Here is an 18,751-nt window from a genome sequence, read left to right as displayed (position 1 = left end):
ATTCAGAAAATAGCTAAAGAAAGGGTTTTGAAAAACAAAAGACATACAGACATATGGGGGTGGAACAGCAGTGGCTGGTGAGGGCTGCCCCCAGCTGGTAGCAACTGGTGGTGGACCATAGACCCAATCTCCCAGCTGGGGGTGTTGTGCAATATACTGAACCCCTCAGAGCCAGCTGACCTTCCATTCTACTCCCTCAGACTTTGGTAGTATCTCAGTGGAGGTTCCTTGTAGGCCACTTCTCTCCTGCCTTGTGGAACAGAAATCTAAAAGTTGTGTATGTTAAACATGTGTGCGCATATCCATGGAAATCCATCCACACTGGCTAGGCTAGTTTCCAAATTAATTGCAATTGCCTGTTCTACTAATAAAATATGGTATTTAATAGACGGTCAAGTACAAGAGCTAGGATCACTATGGTAATCCGTTTTCAGTGGGTACATGATAGGAGGATGGGGAGTGGCAGACATGAACCCAAAGTTGTGTTTGAATAACCTAGGCTTACTTATGAACTTTGTGTTGCCACCTAATATTGGCTCTTACCCTCTGGCAGCTCATCAACAGCAAGGAATTTGTCCCCAATATGTTGACTAAACAGGACTTCAGGATTTTCAGTAGCTTTGATGGTGGAACTGGCTGACTGTGTGTCTGTCACTGCCTTGAAGGAATGCCTGGGTTGATCACAGCAAGAAGTCTAAGCTAGAGGACTCTACCTAGCTCTCCAGTTACTGCCAATACCAACTGGTTGCACTCTGTGCCTTCATGATGAAAAATCAGGACCTCAATATATCCATCACAAAACCTTGATATTGAATGATATATTAACTAACCTTAATTACACTTACTGGCCACCTCTGACTCAAATGACTGCCTTCCTTAGGAGCCATTTCATGGTGCCCCATGCCATATTGATTTTCCTGTCCTGAAATGACCATCATCTTGCTAATCCAGCCAACAATATGGTCAGCCAAGGCATGATAAATACACAGCTTAATTCTTGTCATACCACAGTGACATGGTTCCCAAAAATGTCAGTGTTGTCATTGCTGCCTCAAAGCTAACTGTACTATCCAGTTTGGCTTGGTTATTCACTAGCTTCAAGATTAGCATACTTAATAGCATCCTACTAAGGTAGTTGTGGGCCTAGCCAATATGCAGTGGGCTATGGGTAAACTGACAAATACTGGTCACTGCTGAGGCCTGGGCTTCCTTGGACCATGTCTGACCTGATGTGTGCCAAATTTGCCCTTGTCAACTGGTATATGAGGGAAGAGATGGAGAAAGGAAAGTTTTCGGAAGCCTATGAAGACATGGCTACCCTAGAGAGCAGATGAGAGGGGGAAATGTTAGTATTAACCAGATGAGGTAATTTCGGTGTTTCCTTGGGATTGTCTGTTACCTAAAACTGTGTTGTATACTTAAGCAACAAATAAGTGATGTTTCCATGTTAAATGGAGGGGGGGCAAGTTAAAAAACAAACCACTGTCATATGTATGTCATTTACCTATAATAAATATGTGATTCAAAGTCTTATTTTCCATGAGCTGCTAATATGTTTCAAAATTCTACCTTTTTAGCCAAGTGTAGTAGGTATATGCCTTTAATAAGTAGGGATGTCTCTTTGAATTCAAGGCCTGCCTGGGCTACATAGCAAGTTCCAGGCCACCCAAAGCTACATGCCTGTTTCAAAAACAATTTTAAATAAATAATAATAAAATTTAACTCACCTTTATAGCTACATAATAGAATTTAAAATTCCCTTAATTTAATCAATTTCTTTTGTTTAATATTAACTTACTAAATAGAGTATATACACCATAGTCAGGACTAGTTTGAGCTGTCATCGAAAACACTTTTGTTCCTAGTAAATATATATCATTTGAGAATGCAAGTTAGAAACCAAAAAAAGAATTTGAGACAAGGTTTCTGTGTAGCCTTGGATGTCCTGAAACTAGCTCTGTAGACTAGGCTGACCTTGAAATAAATCAAAATTAAGGGCTGGGAATATAGTTCACTCCATACACTTGACTAGAAAGCAAACTTTCATTTCTACTGAGTTGAGGCCAGAGAAAATTCCTCTAGGGCTCCATATTCTAAGTCATTATATAGATATACTGTCATAAATATTTTCTCTAGTCACAAAGAATACTAGCAATTCCTACTAGTCATTTATATGTCAATTTATTAGTGATAAAATAAAAACGGAACTCCTGAGCAGATAATCTAAAAGCAGTCATCACTGCTACTTTTACATAATAAAAAAATTTATCTTCTGATACAAAAAAATTTCAGATAGGACTTAAAAAAATTCCAAGGAAGAGATGTCAGACCATTCATTATTCCTTTCATACTTACTTTCACGCTGCACAGACCACCCCTTCCTACACATTATAGTAGTTAAGTTTCAATTTGCTTTTCTTACAAAATTTTCCTTGGGCCAGAGAGATGGCCTAGGAGTTAAGGGCACATGTTGCTATTGCAGAGAATCCAGGTTCAATTCCCAGGACTGACATGGTAATTCACAGCCATCTGTAATTTCAATTCCAGGAGATCTGATATCCTCTTCTGACCTCATAGTGCTAGCGGCACTAAACGCTCATGTGGTGTACATGCATGTACACAGGCAACACACACACACACACACACACACACACATACTTACTTGAGTGACTACATTTAGTAACTTACCAAGTCCATAAAGCATCAATTGGAACATTCCAGAATGCAAATCTACAAAAATGTGTAGGCACTCCGAACTACCACAAGGCTCCAAGATGGGTACAATAAGAGCTGGAAGTGCAGTCTCTATGGAAGCTAAACAGTTGAGAATTAAAAATTATTTTTCTATCTGAACATTTGCTCAAAATTATTTTTTAATGAGTGGAAACAAAGGTAAGTCTGAATATAAAAGACATAATTTTATAAAGTTTGGAACTGGATCACAATGTTAATTAGTAGCAGCTGAAAAGAAAAAATAGCATTTACTAGTTGATACACAAAAGGCATATATAGAGAGAGAAAGGATAGAAAAAGACAGGAAAAAAATCTAAAATTCCATTACAAGAGAGTTAGTCTATCTAGTAAAAGCCCAATCCCAGCAGTTAACTGATTTCTTTCCATTCAATAGGTCAGGTTTAAGCCAATGTTTATAAATCCCACCCCCGCCCCCCCTTTTTTGGTTTGGTTTCAGACAGGGTTTTACTCTGTAGCCTAAGCTGGCCTTGAACTCACAGAGATCTGTTTCTGCCTCCCAAGCATTAAAGGAGTGTGTGAGTCCCCAGTGCCCACCTGAAGTTTTCTTAATTAGCTGAAAGATATCAGGAAAAAAATATTTTAGAACACAAATTCATACCCCAATAAGATTTTCAATGTACTCTTTTATTTAAAAAAAAAAAATCAGGGATTTTTTCTGACATCAGGAGCTCATGTTTTTTTTAAAAAACACTTAAGAACTCTTCAGTATTATTACATGGGAATTTTTCTTCTTGTTTCTAAGTCCTAGATGAGATAAGAATGTAGACAATGGCTATGGTCAAACCTCTAAAGCTGATAATAAATCTAAGGATTTGATGGTATTTCCAGCAGACCCTATCAACTTGTCGTCTTATCCCTCAAATAGGAAGCCTAGGAACTCAAAGCACTAAAAGGCACAGCGGGCTCAGACTGGTGTGGCCTACAAAAGTCAAGTCCTCTGGCCACAAACAAGTAAGAAAAAAGTCATCTGTGGCCACCCTACTCATCTTGCAGACTGACACAGGGCCAGGCCTGATTATGGCATGATGAGAAAAGCACATTATTTCACTCACATGTGTTTTAAGATGGGGTCTAACTGTGTAGCCACTCACAATGGAAGGCTTACAAGCCTCCATCTCAGCAATCCTCCTGTTTCAGCCTCCCAAGTGAAGGGATTAGAGGCATGAGCCACTGTAGAGAAACTTTAATTTTAATCCAGAACATGACTGCTCTGGTAAGAGATCACACCCAAAAACCCTTCTGGGTCTAGTGATCTGGCTGGAATGTAGACATGCCTTTAATCCCAGGAGACAGAGGCAAACTGAGGCCTGAGTTTCAAGGCCAGTGTGGTATAGAGCCAAGTTTCCGGGAAAGAAAAGCTTAGGTCCAGGCATGTACACATCTTTAATCCCAACACTCACGCAGACCTTAGTTCTTTCTAGTCAGTCCTGTTCAGTCAGTTTGTGGAATTCTCAGTTACGAGGAAACTTTACAGACACAGGTTCCAGACAGAGCAATTGCAACACAGGTAAAGACAAAAAGAGCCAGAGGACGAGAAGGAGCCAGAAGATTAGAAAAGATTGCTACAGTTAGTTTTAGGCTAAGCAGAGCCAATTCAATAAGCAGCAAAAAGAAGCTAGTTTGAGTCTGTCAGCTTGGAGGAGAGTTTTGAGTCAGAACAGCTGATCTGAACCAGGCAGCCAGAGCTCAGAAAGAGCTAAAAAGGGTGAGCTTATTCAGCAGTAAGTCTCATAGGCTGAAAACATTCTAGGCCTGGATTAGATTGTATGGAGGCTAGAAGCTTCCAGGACTAGGCCTAAATTAGCAGATTGAGACAGTAACCAACTGAGCCAAGGGAATAAAAGATACTTTTACAAGTTGCCATCCACAGAATTGGTCCGTCACCTCTTATAAATTGACAATATTTAAAATGGGTGACGAGACCATTAGTATTATCTATGCAAACAAAATGTAATGTAAATTTTAAAGGTAAAAAACTGAAGGAGACTAAAAATTTTTGATACAATATTTTATAATTCAACACCAGGACAACAAATGAAATTAAACCAATAGTGTCTTGAACACAGTACACTATGCAGCAGAATAAAAAGTATTTACAGTTTTGAAACAGGGTTGCTGACTGTGTATGTTTATGTAGCTTTGGGAACAGAACCCAGAGCCTTAAACATGCTAAGCCCACACTCAATTACTAAATCACATCACCTGATTTAAAAATTAGTAAACAATGAATTTATGAAATTCTTGGAATGCCAGGGCCAAGAAGCGGGAGTGGGTGGGTAGGGGAACAGGGTAGGGGGAGGGTATAGGGAACTTTCGGGATAGCATTTGAAATGTATATAAATGTATATATATAATGTATATAAAGAGAATATATATAAAGAAAAATATATAGAGAAATATAAAGAAATATAAATATAAAGAAAATATCTAAATAAAAAATTAGTTACTAATTTTAAAACATTTCTATACAGTTATAATTTGTGATAAGAGTACAAAGCAATGCAGTCTCTAAACAAAAATCATTTTTAAACTATAATAATAAAGTACAACTGCCAATAGGGATAACAATTATAACTTCAATCTAATTAACAAAACTGAATGATCTCATACAGACATGCATCAAAAGATATACATCCAAGAGAAAATAGAATCAATACATATATTTGAATATATCCTATGGCCAACAATATCTATTTTTGGTGGGTTTGTTTGGTTAGTTGGTTTTGTTTTCTGAGAAAATAAAGAGAAATATGAAATTAAGCACAATTAAAAAGTTATTTGCCGTAGACTGCTTCCATCTGACAATGCCAATTCAGACCTAGTGGGTGGAGACTCCTAAGACTCAAAGACATTATTGAAAAGTAGCCATATCATATCTCCCTGCCTTATACTATTTTGGTCTTCTCTGCACCTGGTTGCCCTTGAGGCAACTTGACCCTGGGCAAACTGTATGCTTGTATCTGTGCTATTTCAAATCCCTGCAGCTGTGCCTTCTCCCAGGCCTTTCTTGAAATATTCTAATCTGTAAATTACTCACTTCAGGCTATTCCAGCTAGAAACTTGGAAAAATGCAGCGGATTGAGAGCAACAGCACTAACAGATTCAAAGAATGGGCTACAGTTCTTCTATAGGCCAGGCACATACACCTTTATTCCCAGCTCTAACTTGGAGGCAGAGCCAAGATAATCTCTGAGTTTCATGGTAATCATGACTACATAGTGAAACTGTCTCAAACCAAAACAAAAACAATTTATACCCTAAAAAGCTAGATAAACAGACCCTTTTCCCTTGTAGAAAAATGCTGATAAAACAGGACTTGAGGGGACCAATTTCAAAAGTCCCTATAAGATTATTCTCGAACACCTAAGACAGTAGGAACAAGGGCTTGAAGCAACTGAGGTAGCACACGTTTCGACTGGAACTAGAGATCTAGAAAGAAGATATGCTAACGACCACTTCCAATTACAGTTAGAGAATGGAACTCAAAGCACGTATATAGTATGTTTGAGAGCATGCAGCTGAACTCAAGACCTTCCTGCAACTCAGGTAGATACACTACTACAATATGCATGTAAAAGAAATTCTGAGAACTTAAATCGGTACACCAAACTACCACTACCAGAACATGTGTTTTAGAGTTTACCCAGGTGTGGTGGTATACACGTTTAAACTGGAGGCAGAGGTAGACAGAACTCTGTATTTGAGGCTATCCTCAAATCACTACATAAATTACTACACACCAATTTCCAAACCAGCCAGGTCTACATTTGGCTTAATAAAAGCTAACCAATGAGGTTGAAGATAATCTTGAATTCCTAACCCACTACGTCCACTTCCTAAGCCTCTACCTCCCAGTGTCAAGATTACAGGCATCGGCAAACACACTGAATTTTATGTGGTGGGTGATGAGGTTGAACTCAAGTTTTTATGAAAGCTAGAGAAGCATTTCACCAACTGAACTGCATCCACAGCCCTAGAGATTCTTTTTGAAAATAATATCCCCGGGGCAATCATTCTGACAGGTTTTTACTTACTAAGCTTTGTTTACTGATGGTATCAGCCTATCAAAACATCACAACTGCAGCTCATCATCATCTGCAGCTCCAACAACAAAATTTTAGAATTTTACTACTTTGTAAACTTAGAAATAAGAAGAAATAAAGATTACAAAATGCTTGGCCAGGTATAGTGGCTCATGCCTTTAATCTCAACACTCAGGAAGCCAAGGCAGGCAGATCTCTGTCCAGGCCACCGTGGTCTACGAAGTAAATTCCAGGACAGCCAGAGTTACATTGCAAATCCCTGACTCCGTGTGGATAAAAAAGATTGTAGAATGCTTAGAGTTTTCCTTAAGAAGAAATGTTACGGGTACAACTGCATATCTTCTTTGACACCTATCTGATACTATACACAAAAATTAACTCATAATGATTCAGAACTAAATAATAACATTTAAAGAAAATATAAGTGTATGTCTTCAGGATCTCAGGTTTATAAGACATGGATTCTTAAGTATAACATGAGAAGCATAAAAAAAAGTGTACACTCAATGCCAGTGCATACGCTACTAATCTCAGAACTAGGACAGTAGTGGCAGAAGGACTGCCTCAAGTTCAAAGCCTGCCTGATGTATACAGAGTAATAGGTCAACAGGGGGCATGATGAGAGCCTATCTCCAAAAAAGAAAGAAAGAAAGAAAGAAAGAAAGAAAGAAAGAAAGAAAGAAAGAAAGAAAGAAAGAAAGAAAGAAAGAGAAAGAGAAAAGAAAAGAAAAGAAAAGAAAAGAAAAGAAAGCAAAAGAAAGGTCAGGCATGGTGCTATACCCCTTTAGTCCTACCAGTTGGAAACTGGAAAATGGAAGTAGGAGAAGCAACAGTTTGAGCCATTTTCAACTACATATCAGAGCTGACCTAAACCACATAACATCCTATTGGAAGGGAGGGAGGCGGGGAGGAAGTCAATAGTAGAAATACCATAAAAGTTATCAAGCATGTGAAAAATTCTTACAAATCATAATGTATAAAAAGGGACTTATATCCAAAATATATTCAATAATAAAAGATAAATGCAATTATAAAACAGACAAAGGATCTGAACAGACATTATTGCTGAAGACATATGAAAAGATGCTCAACAGAGAACATACAAGTCAAAACTATAATGAAATCTCACGCTTACTAGGATAGCTAGAAACATAAAGTGGCAACCAGTACCAGTGAGAGTATGGAGAAGGCAGAACCCTTAAACACTGTTGGTGAGGTTGTGAAATAGTTTCAGTATGAAAAAAAGAGTAGAGTGGCCAGATCACCCAGCCATCATATTCATAGGCATATATACAAGTATAAGTCCACATGAAAACTTGGACAAATGTTCAAAGCTATATTCACAATAGTTGAAAATTAAAAGTAACCACAATGTTTATCAATGAACTGATAACATATGGCATATATAATAATTATTTAAAACATGCTATAACATGGATAGACCTCAAAAACAAATATGCAAAAGAACATTCATTACATGATTCATTTATATGAAATGTTTATACATATAACTATATATAGTGGATGAGTAGCTGTCAGAAGCTAAAGAAAGAATGACCCCCCTAGTAGATATAATGGTTCTTGGGGGGATGACTGAAATATTCTAAAATTGGGACTGTTCGAAATATACTAAAAATCCCATTAAGTGTACATGAATATTTCAACAATATTGCTAAGAAAAAAGAATGGGGGATTACTGCCCTTTCCAGTTCCCATTAGTTTCAATTATACTTTTTAATCACTACTTTTATTTTGAAAGATGAGAGAGATAAGCTTCTTATAATTAAAGTTAGTGAACACTGACAATTAACGCACACACATACACGCAGAAAACATTTAAGCAACACATGCAGCCCAGTTCTTCCCTGCCTGTCTTTCTTCCCTAAGGCTCACATTGGCACTTTTGGCTAAGTTTCCTTTCCCTGGTGGAGAGAGCCTGGGTGGGGACAAGACCCAACACAGAAGCCTCATCCAAAAAAAAAAAAAAAGTTAGGCAGGAAGCCCTGATAGAGTGACTGGAGATTCTACCCACAGCAGAGGATTGCATTCTTAGCTCGGGATTTGTAAGGGAATGACTCCATCTGTGTTGGTAGTGGAGATGAGATCCGTTCTCTCACTCATGTCTTGCTCAGGTCTTGAAGGGCTGTGATTGGGTACCATTTTGAGAAAAAGGCCTACTATATAAAACACAAACTATTCTGGAACAATCAGAAGTCAAGCCCGGCAATGGGGGTGCGCGCCTTTAATCCCAGCACTTGGGAGGCAGAGGCAGGCGGATTTCTGAGTTCGAGGCCAGCCTAGTCTACAGAGTGAGTTCCAGGACAGCCAGGGCTATACAAAGAAACCGTCTCGAAAAATCCAGGAAAAAAAAAAAAATCAAGGGACCTGGGGGCGGGGGGCCGGCAACATGCCACAGCCCCTGGGTGAAGACTGCAGCGAAGGGCAGTTGTGAACAGGAGGAGAGCCAGATGTGGACATGTTGAGTTGAGGCAGCAGGAAGCTTGGGCGTTGAAGGGTCTGGTGGTAATCCATGATAAGAATAGACCTCATTCATCTGAGGATAGATGCAGAGTCTTACAGCCCATGAGCCCAAGGTCAGCAGGAAACCCAACCTCTGGAGCCACCTGTCAGCTGTAAGGTTCTCTGCTGATGGGACTGAGAACTCTGAAGCTCAGGTCCAGTAGCGTTCTCTCAACTTCTGTAGCCTCCTCCCTCCCGAAGGGTGTTTCATGCTGTACTCAAAGCACTGAGACACATAGTCTTCCAGTACAGATGTCAGTGCTCTGCTTTCTTTACTCCCCCAATGCATTCAACTAGGAAGTCTCTGGAGTATGGGATAGCCTGCATAGCCCACAGGCTGCAAATCTAAAAGGGGCCAGAAGAGGTTTCTAGTAAGCAAAGAAGGGAAGCTCCTAAAATGAAGACAGCTCTGTGGGACATCTGACACTTGACTTGTCCAGGCTCAGCGCCCTCCTAAACAATAGGAAAAAGAAGAAACTCCAACTTCAATTGCATACCCTTCCTACCTGGAAGATTCTAGTATTAGAGTAAACAGAAAAAACTACTGACACTTTGCCATTTAGGTTTTTTTCTGTCTTTACTACCTGTTTCATGTTATTATAATTTGAGTATTATTTTTACTTCATGTATGGGGGCGGGGGTTAAGCAGGGTTTGCCTATGTAGCTCAGATGACCTTGAGCTCACTATGTAGTTCAGGCTGGCCTTGAACTCCAGATCCACCAGCCTCAGCCTCTTGAGTGCTAGCTTTTTAAGTGTGAACTTTAGTCTTTTTAATAAAACAAACACACAAAACGGGTAAATATTTGTTTAATTTTAGTTGCTCTCATTACAGAAAAATAATCACAAAAATATAACCATAGTACAGATTTAAAAGGCTACATAATGGTAGCTTTTCCCTCCCAGAAAAACTTTTTTTTATTCTTCTTACATTTATCTAATGTTGTTTATGCATTTTTCTTTAATGTGTAATACTTTAATCCTACTGTTCTTTTTTTGTCTTCCTAACATTCATCTTTCTTTTTCTTTTAGTTTTGGTTCTGCTTTCTTTTGACCTTTATTTTGTTCATTTACTATTTTTACTTTTATCCTTAATAAAATTTAAGGTGATAATGTATTCTGCTCTTTTTCAGTTATTTTCTGTTCTGTGGTCATAGGAATTCTACAAGTTAGCGTTAATTGATTTTGACTGTATTCCCATATCAGGTTTGATTTAGTATTATAGCACCTCAGCTTTCTCCTCTCTCAATGGTAGTGGAGGTTCATCCCTCAAGCAAAGGTTCTCAGTAAAAAAACAATCCTCCGATAAAACTGGAAGAGATATCCCATACAGACAGGTGCATCAAGAACCGTGAAAAAATAAGGCAGCATAGCATATACAAAAGCTCCTAATTCCTCAATCAACAAATCCAGGTACTAAGCTAGTTCCAATACTGGAAAAAGGATTTCTGCCAGTAAAAATATCTTCAGAAAACAAAAAACAGATGAATTAAGTAAGAAAGTAAATTACAGATCCAGATTTCAAAGGCCTGAAATACACACATGAAATTAACAAAACTGTTAAAAAGTTCAGCAAAGAAAGAGACTTTGAGAGTGGGCAAGGGGAGACAGAACACCAGAATGGAAAGTTTCACCAACCAATACACTAAAATCAAAAGGCTGGAGATGATCCAGTGGTTAAGAGCTCTTGCTAACCCCACACGTGGCGCACAACTAGTCTGTAACTCCAGTTCTACAGGATCAAATGCCTTCATCTGACACCTCAAGTATCAGGCACACACATGATAAACATGAACAAGAAACATTCCTACGTAAGTAAATAAAACAATAGACTAAACCAAGCAGAAAACAATACCAGGGATGGAAGACAAGGGTAAAGAAATTCTATCAGAGAGCAAAGAAAATAAATAGATCAGCAGAACAAAAAGCCAAATGAAGAATTTATAGAATGAAGGAGAAAGATGGCTGAGTTTTTAAAACACTTCATGGCTTTGTAAACATTAAATCCCTACTCTACTATGCATGTATTTGCAGTTCCAAATGCACTGTCAAAGTTGCAAGTCAGTTCCAATGCTTTACAACCAACTCTGAACACAGGAAAAGCACTAGAGTTTCTATTTTATCTAGCATTCTCATTGTATAGGACAACTATAAACAACAAATTCCAATATTATCAAAAACATGAAATAAGAAATGCACACTGAAATGTTATGTCAGGGCTAGTGAGGCACTCACCACAAAGCTTGAGGGCCTGAGTTCAATCCCTAGGACTCCAAGGGGAGAAGAAAGTGAAAGTGACTTCTTTAAGTTGTCATCTGACCTCCACAAATATGTTGTCATTCATACCTCCCCACCCCATGCACATGAATAAAAACCAAATGTGTGTGTGTGTGTGTGTATTCTGGGGTGGGGGATTGTGGGGAGAACTTACATGAGAGGGTACTTTAGAGAGGAAGGGCTGATATGTAAACTAAATAAGTAAATAAATTTAATTTTAAAAAAAGAATACACTCCAAGCCAGGCAGTGGTGGTCCACGCCTTTAATTCCAGCACTTGGGAGGCAGAGGCAGGAGGATTTCTGAGTTCGAGGCCAGCCTGGTCTACAGAGTGAGTTCCAGGCCAGCCAGGGCTACACAGAGAAACCCTGTCTCAATAGAAAGAAAGAAAGTACTAAATGGCAAATGTCAACAGGACAAAAGGACAAAACAACAAATGCTTCTCCAACAGCCTAATCCAGCTCAGGGCGGAAAATAGGAAAAAACCAAAACAAACAAATAAACAAAACCAAAGACTCAGTGAAACAAACACTTGCTTCTTCAAGACAAATACTGTAATAAAAGAAGTAAATCAGAAAAATTAGACATGGAAAAAAGAGAAAATATAATAAATATCCATAAAATCCAGAGGCAAATTAGGAAATACTTTGAAAACCTGTATTAAAAAACCAAGAAAAACTGGCCTACCAAGAAGAAAGTTCCTAGACATTGCCTACAAAATTAAAACCAAGAGAATAGAAAATGTTTAAACAGATCTACAAAGAGCAATGAGACTGAAGAATAAAATTTCTTAGCTAAAAAAGATCAGAAGCAAATGGATTAATCTCTGCCAAATTGTACTGGAACTTAAAAAAACACACACTCTTCAAACTAATCCATAACAATAAAGGGGGAGGGAGTATTACCTGACTCATTCCATGAAGTCAATATTACCCTGATACCAAGATCAAACAAGGATGAACACACACCAATTTTTCTGATGAACCCGAGTACATTTAAAGGTACTTCAATGATTTCAAGTCAAATCTAGCAACACAAAAGATGTGTGATTCCAGGACCTTCAGTGATGATATTCTCTATTTCAGTCCAAACCTAACCAGAAATTGACCTGCCGTCAGCCCTGAGGTCCCAACAAAGGAACCAACGTGATGATCATTGATGAAGGCCATAAAGGTGCAGTAATCACTTCTGTCAGAAGGACCCAGAACACCTCCTTCACCATCCATCCTCAAGCCTCTAAGGCCTAGCTGGTCTGAATGTAAAAGACTAATACTGCAGCTTTACTCAGGCTTATAGCCTGCAACACATTCAAGGGTTTTGGTGAAAGCTGGGTGGGGGTGGCGCACGCCTTTAGTCAGGTTTATATCAAAGTTTTGGGCTTATCCTTTCCAATTGACCAGCAGTAAATTGGGGTGTGGGGGGGGGAGCCTTACAAGAACAAAGCAGGAAAGTCCTCCAAGAAAGACTGGACTGTGAGTGTCCCTCCCTGCTGGATTTCTTCTCTTGTCCCCAATTAAAAGCCAGTCTTCAGCAGCTCATTTTCTCAGCAGTGTTGGAGATTTTCCCTGATGCATTTGATGGTAGCTTCTAGATGATTCTACTAGGTTCCTGCCAGGGACCTAGCACGGGCCGCTGCCCCCTCCCCCTGTGCTTTTGTTCCAGGCGCACACTCTTCTCCCCTGTCCTCTGTGCCGCCTCCTCTTCTCTGGCCTCATGGCTCTGCTTGCAGCTGTCTGTCTTTCCCAGGTCCTCACATCTTTCCCTTCCCCCAATAAGCCCCCTTTGTACCAGCTCTGTTGCATGGGAGTCATTTCTCAGGGACATGCCTTGGCATGGGCCTGCCAGGTACCCCTTGCCACATTATAGTTGAGAAGACTTGAGATTTTCCCTGACATTTGTTTAACTGACAGAGAAAACAAACCCAATCAAGATCCCTAGAGGAACCAGTCATCCCTGAGCTGGAGGAGAGAGAGGAGGAAATCCCTGGAACTCACCATCAAGTGATAGAGAAGAAAGAGTAATACTACTGACGTTAAAAAGGAATTCCTGCCGGTCGGTGGTGGCTTGCACGCCTTAATCCCAGCACTTGGGAGGCAGAGGCAGGCAGATTTCTGAGTTCAAGGCCTGCCTGGTCTACAAAGTGAGTTCCAGGACAGCCAGGGCTACACAGAGAAACCCTGTTTCTGTCTGAGAAGCCATCAGACAGGGGAAAAGAGGACAAGAGGTAGTAATAGTGGGAGTGACTCTCAGCAAAGCACAACATACACATTTGAAATGTCACAATGAAATCATATGGATTCCAAGGGTGCGTGTATGTTGTCGTAGCACTTAAGGAGAGAAGGCACTGACTCAGGATTGCTGCAAGTTCACAGCCAGTCTGGTCTACAAAGCTAGTGAAGGAAGGGAAAGAGGGAGCTGGAGAGATGGCTCAGTTAAGAGTACTGCCTATTTCTCCAGTAGACCCTTGTTCAATTCCCAGTACCTACATTGCAGTTAACAATAGTCTGTAACTCCAGTTCTAGGGAATTCTATACTCTCTTCTGGCATCTGAGGGCAGACATACATGCAAGCAAAACATCCATACACATAAAAAATAATGATGTCAAGAAAGAGACCTATTGTTCTGCACACTAATTTTAAAAATTTTTAATATATTAATGCATTAATATTAACTTGTCAGTCCTACTTTACACATCTATTCTTTAATTTTCATTGAATATATTTTAAAGATTTATTTATTATATGTAAGTACACTGTAGCTGTCTTCAGACACTCCAGAAGAGAGCATCAGATTTCATCACAGATGGTTTTGAGCCACCATGTGGTTGCTGGGATTTGAACTCAGGACCTTCGGAAGAGCAGTCGGCACTCTTAACTGCTGAGCCATCTCGCCAGCCCTTGAATCTTTTGCTGACAAAATAATTATATATTATAGATTATGTGATATTACAATAACTTATAAATTGTGCAATGATCAAGTCAGTAATTAGTATATCCATCACCTTAGTATTTATGTGATGAGAACAGTGAAAATCGTCATTTGTAGCTACTTTAAAGTACATAGTACAAGTACATTATTATTAACTAGTATGTCTAACTATTCAACAGAACACAGCATTCTTGAATATGTACTGTCCATTTTTCAAAATGATCCTTGCTACAGGCAGAGTTTTTATCTTTTATCAAAATGACCTTATCTACGCTTACATAGCTAAGAAGTCACTTTTTCTGGGAGTGTAATGGAGTGATCTAGGCTCTGTACTTCCCCTACTGCTAGTTTCTACTTTCATTACACTATGAACTTTGAACATAGGGTAACTATGGTCAAAACCAATTGAAGGAGCTGGATATAGTGGCCCATGCCTGTTATCTTGGGCAGTGAGAAACTGAAGTAGCAAGACCACAAATTTGAAGCCAGCCTGGGTTATATAGTGATACCCTGTAAGGGGGGGGGGGGGATGGGGTGGAGGTAAGAATAGTAAATAGAGAAGCACATGAAATGCTAGAGTTTGCTTTCTAAAGTTCATAATAGACTAGATAGGTAGTTAAAACTTGGAAGACTCACATGTCTTCCATGACTTACAAGACTTACTCTTTACATGTGCATTTCTTACTCAATACTGTTATACAAAACTAAAGACATGAATTCTGCATTACTCAGCCATATTTTTAAATACATTATAAAAACATTTGCAGTACTGCTTTGTCAAAAGAAACACTAAATTACAAGTCATATTAAAATGTTTCTATTTCCATAAGTATAAATTTTTTAGGAGATAACATGCAAACAGTTTAAAAATTAATACAAGCTAAGTAAGAGAGAGAGAAAATTAGGACTAATTTGGTAGATTTCAGGTTAAATGCAACAAATGTCCAGCATCCTCAACAAAACCATACATCAGGAGAAAGTCATATGAGAACAACTCTTAAATAAAAGAAAAACCAGAGTATGAATTAAAAACACCTACAGTTTTCATTGGCATTGAAGCTTCTAAGAATGGCCTTCAGTTCCTGCAGCTTCTGGTGGGCTCGTGCGTGTACACTGTCAATCAGGAGCTTTTCTATTGATAAGTGGTCAATCTGCATAAACAGCAACAATAAAATCCAATGTACAATTAAAATATTTTTATTGTAAGTGTGTGAATGGACACAACTATGCCTTAAGATACTTCTTTTCAGTATTGGAAATTATCCAGTATAAGCAAATTTAGATAAAGTAAAAATAGAACTTAATGATTCTGAGCTTTTAATTATTTTCATTGTATTTAATGACATTGGAAACATCCAAACTAAATTTCTTTTTGTTTGTTTGTTTGCAAGGTATAGGAGACCGGGCAAGTTCAGTTAGTTGAGTGCTCAGAATGCAGGAAGCTATGGATTTGATTCCCCGGCACATTGGAAACTGTGTGTGGTGGCCTATGACTATAATCCCAGCATTCAGGAGGTACATGCAGGAGGATCAGAAATCCAAGGTCATTCTCAGATACATAACAAGATTGAGGCCAGCTGGGTGACAGGAGAGATTCTTCCTTTTATACTTGGGAGGCAGAGGCAGGCAGCTCCATCTACACGAGTTGAGGCCATCCTGGTCTACATAGCAAGTTCCAAGAGAGCCAAGGCTACACTTTGAGACCCTGCTTCAAAACAAAGTATTTTTGATAAATGTAAATCTAGAGTTTATATACATATCAGTAATCACAGTTCTCAGGTGCCAGACCTTAAAACAAAATAATTTGATTTAAACTATAAAACTTAAACTAGGCTAGGGGCATAATTCAGCATCAAAGAGTACGCTCAGATGCAACCAGTAGCATTCTCCTATGAACTGAAACTGAAAGATATGAAAAGTTATGTTATTCTATTAGATGTTTAAAAGACCAAAAACAAATACAGAAGTATAAAACAAGTTTCACACAGGGTTTTAAAAATTACATATCTTGAAGAACTTTTGCTGAAAGTTTTATATGTGCTAAATTATATTTATTTAATCAAATCAATATTAAAATACACTGAGAACCCTTTACCTTCATGGCTCTTTCTACTAATTTAGAATCAGAAGCTGGCAAAGGAGGATCATGAAAAATCTGTAAAGGCTTGGAGACATCATTCTCATCGATTTTAATTGTAACTTTGTGAACAGATGCTGTGCCTGTTTTTCTCCCTAGAACCTGTTGACTGAAAGGGGGGGCAGGGGGAGAGTGACATATAAACACAGCTTTTCACCGTTTACAGTCAAATAGAAACATGCATTATGCTGAGTCAGAACCTTGAACATAGCAGGCCCTCAGTGTTTGTGCAGGGAATACATTAATACTGAGAAGACATTCCATAATCCAATTCAGCATTTGTTCTACTGCATTTTAGAAATAGATACTGAATTTAAAAATAAGATACATGCACTCACAAAAAAAAAGAAACCTGGAAACAGAAACCGTCTTGTAAGTATTTGCCTCTGATTTATCCACAGAAAATCAGAATGTAGTCAATTTGAAACAGGAAATAAAGATGATAAATAGGCTCATAGCAATTTTCTCCAAATCAGTTTTCAAAGTTACAATTTAAAAGGGGAAACTGTGATAAATAAGCAAGTATGTTTTAAAAAGTGATGATAGTCAACACTCTAACCTTTGGGGATAGGGCTATAGCTGCACTGGCAGAGGGCTGACCTTGCATGCATAAGGCCTAGATTCATCACCAGCATCACCCAAAGCTCAATCTGATCTCATAGTTTTTTGAACAATCTGGCATGAGCCCACAGTAAAGTAATGGATGTCTCAGATGGCCTACGTGATAGTGAGACTTTACTAAATTAAAGCACATTACTATGGGCACATAGCTATTCATATGTAATAAGTCAGTTGTACAAGGGAAAGAAACCAAAAAGACAGGCTTCACTTATCACAATGACCTACCAGAACCAATTTTACTTACTTCCAAACTGAGAGGGAGAGGCTCTTTCCAGCATGGTATCTTTCCACCTGTACAAGGTCTCCCCACCTCTCTCGGATTAACATTAGTGTCTGGGAATGTAATACTTCTAGTTGAAGCGATAAGCAGAAACAATCTGATTTATCTTGTTAAGCAAAATACAGTATGTTACTGAAGCAGCTACTAAGCACAGGTAAACATCATCTAACAAGGAATCTATCTCGCAAAAGCTGGCTATGGAGACATTTTCTAGAATTATCTTTGTCTAATGACTCATCCTAAATATGACAGAATTTGTGGTTTTCTGAATTATCTTCTCAAATGACTCATCACAAGTAGTAGTAGTAGAATGTGTGGAATAATTTTAGAAAAAGGGCTGATAATTTTGGCCTAAATAACCAAAACTAATGTCTAGGTTTGCCCCTTAATTGATCATTGTTTGGAAAATACAAACTGAACAAATAACATATTTCCAGATCAAAATGGTACCTTTTTTTGAGACAGCTTCTCATTATGTACAACAGACTGACTTTGAAGTAGCTATGCTGCACAGGATGGCCTCGAAGTCAACATCCTGCTGCCTCTCCTCTCAGGTGCTGGGATTATGTACCACCTTGCCAAAGCAATCACTTTTAGGAGTTGTCTGCAAAGCAGTGGTAAAATTTGAAATCTTATAGATATGCCATTAATGTTCACACAATGTCTATTCATGTTCTCTCCATGTCTATTTATACCCAAAAAAGGTAGGGTGTGGGAAGGAGAGGCCAGACTACTACACAAAGGATAAACAGAAAATGTAGAAGAGGGAGACACAAAAGCAGTAGGTCTCAGGTCTCAAATATCAGAAGGATACGTAGGCAGTTGTACATGTCCTGAAGAGGTTTCTCATCAGCAAAGAGCCTAGACTGGACCAGCTGATGGATAAAATCGATTTGCATGCTATGAACCAAAGCTCGCCCATCTTCCATTGGCAGAAGAAAAGAAAGGAGTTAATTAGAAAAGTCAGCATTATATAGCATTAACTGAGAAAGTGTACACTAAAAATAAATTTAAATTAAAAAAAAGGAGTTAAGATTTTGAGAAAACTATAGCTTACACACTGAAAATTCTTCCATCAGTAAGTAGTTATGCTTATCAAAATTTTGCTTCAAATTATAGAATTACTACACATATTTTCCCACAGGAATACTTCACTAATATAAGAATGCCAAAACCATTACTATGATGACTTA

At 38.5% G+C, this 18,751-nt stretch overlaps 1 protein-coding gene across 2 annotated transcripts in view; it reads right to left on the bottom strand.

The window, feature by feature from the left end:
* Window positions 1-18,751, bottom strand: part of Med14 (mediator complex subunit 14) — a 79,134-nt gene that overhangs the window by 45,514 nt on the left and 14,869 nt on the right. For both annotated transcript variants that reach the window (XM_021152961.3, XM_029473516.2), the window contains exons 7-11: window positions 18,373-18,480; window positions 17,523-17,655; window positions 16,616-16,766; window positions 15,560-15,671; window positions 2,689-2,814 (exon numbers count right to left, since the gene is read on the bottom strand). In XM_021152961.3, the coding sequence (XP_021008620.1) occupies window positions 2,689-2,814; window positions 15,560-15,671; window positions 16,616-16,766; window positions 17,523-17,655; window positions 18,373-18,480 (630 nt within the window). The remainder of the gene's footprint in view (window positions 1-2,688; window positions 2,815-15,559; window positions 15,672-16,615; window positions 16,767-17,522; window positions 17,656-18,372; window positions 18,481-18,751) is intronic.

Source organism: Mus caroli, unplaced genomic scaffold (genome assembly GCF_978045245.1).
Source record: "Mus caroli unplaced genomic scaffold, Mus_caroli_1 scaffold_5, whole genome shotgun sequence".
NCBI classification, from domain to species: domain Eukaryota; kingdom Metazoa; phylum Chordata; class Mammalia; order Rodentia; family Muridae; genus Mus; species Mus caroli.
This window is presented reverse-complemented; position numbering and strand designations above follow the sequence as displayed.